The 7123-nt window shown below is 39.6% G+C and overlaps 1 protein-coding gene across 1 annotated transcript; it reads right to left on the reverse strand.

Annotated features, from left to right (window-relative positions):
* Window positions 1-673: 673 nt before the first annotated feature.
* Window positions 674-6811, reverse strand: LOC308241981 (uncharacterized protein; the record flags this gene model as incomplete). Its single annotated transcript, XM_080655705.1, has 2 exons — window positions 674-1246; window positions 6758-6811. 2 exons carry the CDS (start codon window positions 6809-6811, stop codon window positions 674-676), a joined length of 627 nt encoding a protein of 208 aa, XP_080511831.1.
* Between the last annotated feature and the right edge of the window lie 312 nt (window positions 6812-7123).

Here is a 7123-nt window from a genome sequence, read left to right on the forward strand (position 1 = left end):
AAGGCAGTTGGGAGAGATCAGGCTGGCAGGGGAGGGCAGTTGGGGGCGATCAGGCTGGTAGACCAAAGCAGTTGGGGGCAATCAGGCAGGCAGGAAGGCGAGCAGTTAGGAGCCAGCAGTCCTGGATTGTGAGAGTGATGACCGGCAGTTGGAAATCCCCCAAGGGGTCCCAGATTGAAGAGGGTGCAGGCCGGGCTGAGAGACAGCTCCCCTTCCCCCACCCCCCAGTGCACGAATTTCATGCACCAGGCCTCTAGTTTATAAGTAATGATCATGCAGTCCTCAAGAATTTTTCAGGGAACATACTGTGGGGAGAGCTTAATTTTATTATGTACTAACATGTTATTTCATGTTTTGTAATTGTATGATGGGTTGTGATATTCAAGAGGGCATCCTGTTGCCTACTCTTTTAGCTTCGTCACCTTAGAAGTTCAGGTATCTCATTTACTTTCCCTAATTACATCTTTGGCCTCATAGTACAAGGCTAGGCTTCTGGCAGCATTACTCTTCATTACTGATGGAAAATCAGGTAGCTCTCATGACAACACTGAAGATTTCACATTTATTGCTCAACTCTTTATTTTCACTTCGTTTGCCTAATGTTTGTGGGGGTTGTTTTGGTTTCTTTCTAAGATCATTTCTCCCCACAGCTCAGCCTTAGGAAATCTCATCGTTATCCCCAAATGTCTGCGACTTTATTGAAAAATCCCTTGGGAGTAGTAGTAGTAGTTGCAGCTTTGGTAGTAGAAGCAGTAGTTGTAGGGCTGGTGGAGTCTGTTTTGGTGGTGGTGGGGTTTCCTTTGGCTGTAGTGGAGCTCGTTGTAGTATCTTGTATTTGGGATGCAGGGGTAAAGTAGGGAGGATATATTGGAGGGTATCCAGGGTTCACTACAGGTTCGGGTACATATGGATTTGGTTGGAAAGATGGATATGGATAACGTGGGTCATAAGGTGGAGGAGGAGGAATTCTCCCTGGGCCAAAAGGGGGAGGAGGAGGAGGTGGTGGAACTCTCCCTGGGCCAAAAGGGGGAGGTGGTGGAATTCTCCCTGGGCCAAAAGGGGGAGGTGGTGGAATTCTCCCTGGGCCAAAAGGGGGAGGTGGTGGAATTCTCCCTGGGCCAAAAGGGGGAGGAGGAGGAGGGGGCGGTGGACCAAATCTTGGGTCGAAAGGTTGTGGAGGAAAAGGAGGCGGCAGCTGCGGATATGGTGGATATGGTCCTCTGGGGCCTCTTTGACTCTCACCAGGCTGTGGGGGAAAACAAGTAAATAATTTGGAATTAAATATTTTAATGTCAAGCATAAGAACTTATACTCTCTGTGGCAGGTAGAATTCTGAGATGGCTCCCAAGATTCCTGTTTCCTGCTGGCAATGCTCATCTGACCATATCAGGCGAGCCTTTTAAATTAGGTTGTATAAGTCAGAGACAGAAGTCAGTGAGATTTGTAGCTGCAGCAAATGCTCTTCTCTTGGTTTGGGAGCAAAGAGCCATGTTGGGGAAAGGACCACATGGAAGTAAATGGTAGATGGTAGGAGGAGGTGGGGATGTCACCTGGTGACTAGACAGCGAGAAAATAAGGACCTCAGTCTCCCAAAACAAAGGGACCCAATTCTGCCAAAAATCATGCGAATTTGAGAGAGGATCCTGTGTTCCAGAAAGGAACACGGTCCTGGCAAAGCTCTTTCAGCCCCTGAGCAGAGAATTCAACCAAGGCAAGGTGAGAATTTTGACCAAAGAATCAGTGAGATAAAAAATAGATTTTTAAACTACTGATTTGTAGAAATTTGTTATGCAGCAAAAGAAAACTATTATATGTCTCCAAGCCACACAGTCTGAAAAACTATATCAGAGCAGAGAAAGAGGTTTTTTTTTTTTTGTTTTGTTTTGTTTTTCCCCTCTCTGAATGCCTAGGCTCTCAATGAAAGCTGAGAGAGTATTGAATGGGAAAAAAAGGTTGTGGGTAAAATTATATCCATTTTTTTTTTATTGGGAGGTGTTTTTATTTTATTTTTTAAAATTTTATCTTTATTTTTGAAAGTATTACAGATGTCCCCTTTTCCCCCTAGTGGCCCCTTCTCCTGAACCTGCCCTCTCTCTCCTCCCCCAAAGCCTTCACTGCATTATTGTCTATATCCATGGGTTATGCATATATGTTCTTTGGTTCATCTCTTTTCCACAGCCTCTCCCACCTTCCCTCTGAGATTCCTGTCTGTTGCATGCTTCAATGTCTCTGAATCTATTTTGTTTGTCAGTTATTTTGTTCATTAGATTCCACTTGTGAGTGAGATCTTTTCTCTGATTGGCTTATTTTGTTTAGCATAATACTTTCCAGGTCCTTCCATGTTGACTCACCAAAAGACAGATGAAAAGATACTCAAAGTCACTGATCATCAGAGAAATGCAAATTAAAACCACAATGAGATATCACCCCTCACCTGCCAGAGTGGCTACCATCAATAAATCAACAAACAAGTTCTGGTGAATATGTGGAGAAAAGGGAACCCTAGTACACTATTGGTGGGAATGCAGACTGGTGCAGCTACAGTGGAAAACAGTATGAAGTTTCTTAAAAAAATTAAAAATGAAACTGCCATTTGACCCAATGATCCCTCTTCTAGGAATATATCCTAAGAATCATGAAACACCAATCAGAAATCATAACCTTTGCTTATAGTACAGCCTGTCACTGGAATCAAATTCAAATGGGGAATATGTCTCACATCTCATGAAGAGTTCAGGATTGTTCAACTGTTTGAAAACCAATTAATTGTTAAGCATACTATTGAGCACTACTTTGTGAAATATGCTGAAGTAGGAGCTATGGGAGTGCCACCTGTGAGTCTGCAGATCAAGTAGCCACAATACTAGAAGGTCCAAAAATCACCCAACGGGAGGTAGAATGATAGTCTTTATAGTTCCCTGCCTCTGTTATGTAGAGGTTGTGTGAATGTGAAATCCTTTTTGAGATGCTTTCTTACCTCATCTGGAAAATCATGCTCTTAAAAGTGCCCACATCCTAGGGTCATTGTCAGATTTGTTGTGAAACATTACTAGTAATGTGTTTAGGGGGGTGCTTGGCTCAGGTACTGTGCTCAATAAACGTTTCATGCTGCTATTTGTTATGTTAACATCTAGGAGAGTGGTTGCAGTTTTTGGAAATAAAAATAGTTAAAAAATAGTGCAGGAAACAAATACATTGGAGAATTAGAGTTATTAGTTTTGGGGAGAGGAAAGATAGTCTCACAGAGGAGGCAGCCTTTGAAGGGTGGTTTAAATATTATAAACTGGGGAGAGGGCATGTCAAATGGAGGGGAAGTATGTAAATGCTCCAGGGTAGGAAAGCACAAGTCCTCGTCTCCGGTGGGTTCATATAGGACCTACAACTGCATTCCCTTCTTGTCCTCAGGTCCTTCACCTGTTTTCTGACATTGCCAATTCCAAACTGTAGGGTCCCCCTAAATCATCCCTTTTCTTGATTCCAACTTGCAGGTCCTGAACCAGTGGTGGCAGATGTCGAAAGCCCTGACCCCTGACAAACACCTGGTCCTTCAGCACTGCCCTGCATTTCTCTCAAGTGCCTTCAAATTATGCCATCGCATTTCCCAGAAGCCTATAATTTCCCAAGATGGTGCCAATTTTATTAAAGCTCTCCACCTCTTCTTTAGGCCTCATCCACCCCATCAAGATGATTTTCCTCCTATTTTTCCAAAGTAATGCAGGCAATTCGAAATGAACTTTAGTGACTTACTGGCCACATACTGACAAGCCATAGATATCTGGCTATTTTGTTTTTTCTTTCAGGTATTTTCTCAGGGCTCTGTCAGTTTTTCCTTTTTATTCCTGAACTTCAATATGTGCCTTTTAACTGGCTTGTTTTCCTCAGAATAATAACTGTCACCTACGTTATACCTTTAAACAAGTCCGCTTTCAACCATGCATTTCCTTGTTATCACTCTCCCTTCACCTCCTTCCTTTCAGCAAAGCTCTCTGAAGGTGTATTCTCAGTTTGCTGAGATTAACCCCACTGCTCATATGCTAGTCACTAGACACCTGGCTTCTGCTCCCAGTAGGCCGGTAAAACACTTTTTTTGGTGTCACAATGAACCAAAAAATGCCAAGGCACAGCTGTGGAACTAGTCCTCAAGTTGGCCCTCTCTAGCTAGTGATAGCTTATTGAATTACGGAGGGCATTTGACCCAAGGGCTGACAATCCAAAGGCTAGGCCAAGGTGTTTGAAAAGTTCAGGACTTGATTTTTTCTTTTTTTAGGAATTGATTTTTAATTGGCAAGATAAATCCATAGTGTAGGAAAATATTTCACTTTTTTTTTTTTCATTGTTGAGACAATGAATTCACTAAAAATTGTCTTGTCTCCTAAGGACAGCCTGATATTGATCTAAAAATTATGTCTATTGAAAAAAATCTTCATAGTAAACATTTGTTATTTTCCTAATCTCTTAACCCAATGAAAGTGATTAATTAACTTCCTTTCTGCAACTGGACAGTGGTAATCAACTTGGTAAGAATAATGAAAATCTATGTTAGAAATAAAAATTATCTTCTCAGTGGGGTATAATTGGAGCTAATCTCCTGTATTACTTGGTTTAGGAACAATCCAGCCAAGATATGGATACTTAGAATCTAAATTTATTTGTATTTAAATGGGATTAATAGTAGTCGGTTTCAGGCTTTCTTTGAGGATTAATCTTGATATTGCTGGAAAGCAGTCAGAAAATTACCTATAACAGAATAAACACTCAAAAGATGACTAGATCAATAGTACTACTTACCTGCCCATATTATTAACAATTAATCATCATGAATCTCATATAATTAAGTTAGGAAAAAGGCTTATTTCTATTTAAACTGCTTATGTTAAGCTGCTTATATTATTGGAATTCTCAAATTTATTTTGGAAGAAAAATCATTTTCAGGTAATCAATACCTGATGCTTTAAAATGAAAGTGTTTTTCTCTTATAGTCTGGACATAAAAATGTTGAATAACAGCTTTAAGGTCAGATAAGTAAGATATAATATGATCTTTGAAACATATCAATATGTTTTATTGGTGTATCAAAAATCATATCACATCTCTAATGCACTTAGTAATATGGCCAAGGCCTGGCTGCTTGAGAGACCTAGGGAATGGCCTCCTTTTATTCAAGTTTTAGAGAGTAGATAGAAGAAGAATGATTTTATGTTTCAGAATGATATAATTTTATGTTGCCTATTTTGTGTAAGTCCTAGTCTCTTCTGAAAAAGGTTTTTATCTTTCTCACTTGATATAACATATTTTACATTTCTTTGGTAGAAATTACTCTGGAATTAATCTCCCTTTTTCCAAAATTGGAATTAATCTATTGCTACTTTGAAATCAATTATTATTCCACTACTTAAAACACAAAAACTTGTGACTTTTAAAAAAATCCCTTGAAACTTTGAATAGTTAAAAGCGTCTGTGGTACTTAACCCAGTCCGTTATACCTGGTAGGTGTTGATTGATAAAAATGTTTATAGTTTATCAAAAGTTGCTCGAGTCCTTGGTAAAATATTACTAGGTCCTACTCTCAAACACTCATTCGTTCTGGGATGAGGTTTGGCTTAAATATATATATGGCTAATCCTCACTTGAGGATATTTTCATTGATTTTTAGAGAGACAGTGGAAGTGGACAAGAAGGGGAGAGACAGAGAGAAACATTATGTGAGAGAGACACATGAATTGGTTGCCTCCTGCATGCGCCCCGACCAGGGCTGGGCATCGAGCCTGCAACCCAAATATGTGCCCATGACCGGAATTGAACCTGGGACCTTCAGTCCAAGGGCCAACACTCTATCCCCTGAGCCAAATCGGCTAGAGAGGCTTACTATATTTTTAATAAGTGAATCAGGTTCTTTAGATATAGATGATCCCTGAATCCTATGTTGATAAGAAACTGTTCTATTTTAACTATCCCATATGTAGATGAAGAAACAGTCCTAATAAAATTAAAGAACATGCCCTAGATGGTTTTGCTCAGTGGATAGAGCATCAGCCTGTGGACCAAAGGGTCCTAGGTTTGATTCCGGCCAAGGGCACATGCCTGGGTTGCAGGCTTGATCCCCAGTAGGGGGTGTGCAGGAGGCAGCCGAACAATGATTCTCTCTCATCGTAGATGTTTCTTTCTCTCTCTCTTTCTCTCTCTTCCTTTTTGAAATCAATAAAAATATTTAAAAAAATTAAAGAACATGTTCAAATATATTTAAAAAGTGTCATTAAGTATATTGGATAAAAATTTACAATAAATTTGTTTAACCTACTTGTGAAATTGCTAATGTATAGGTACCCACATTTATAGGTACCCACATTTATACATGTTTGTATAATGCAGTCTGATACAGATTTTAACAGTCAAGCCATGAGCCGTATATGGCAATTTGAATTAGATTTATAATTTGTTTTTTAATATATTTTTATTTATTTCAGAGAGGAAGGAAGAGGGAGAGAGAGATAGAAACATCAATTATGAGAGAGAATCATTGATCAGCTGCTTCATGCATGTCCCCCACTGGGGATCGAGCCTGCAACCTGGGCATGTGCCCTTGACCAGAATCAAACCTGGGACTCATCAGTCCACAATCTGAAGCTCTATCCACTGAGCAAAACTGGCTAGGGCTCAGCAGTAGAACAGCATTTCATCAATGATTGATAGCTACTAATACTAATGTGAAAAATGTGACTAGTCATGAGAAAAAGATGATGTGGTTAATGAGACTTACCGAGAAACAGGCTTCAAGGGCCAAAAGGCCCAAGATGAAACACAGTGGTTTCATCCTTACGGTTACTCCTGAAAATAAGCACAATGGCTGGTTAATATTCCTTTTTTTAAAAAAGTGTCCTGACCACTGGTATTAGTGCAGGAATAGTACTGTACCATTTTAAGAAACTCGTCTAATTTTATTTTGGACTCAATATTACTATGGAGTAATAATGTTAGGCTTATGACATGTAACTATGATATGATGAAACTAGTTTTCACTTTTGACTTGGAAACTAACACTGGAAATAATGGCAAAGAGTTGTTCATAATATGTTTTATGTGATAGAAGTTTTATGAGTAGGTTTTTACAGAAGTAACTACTGTA

This window comes from Plecotus auritus, assembly GCF_963455305.1.
Source record: "Plecotus auritus genome assembly, chromosome: 1".
Classification (NCBI taxonomy): Eukaryota; Metazoa; Chordata; class Mammalia; order Chiroptera; family Vespertilionidae; genus Plecotus; species Plecotus auritus.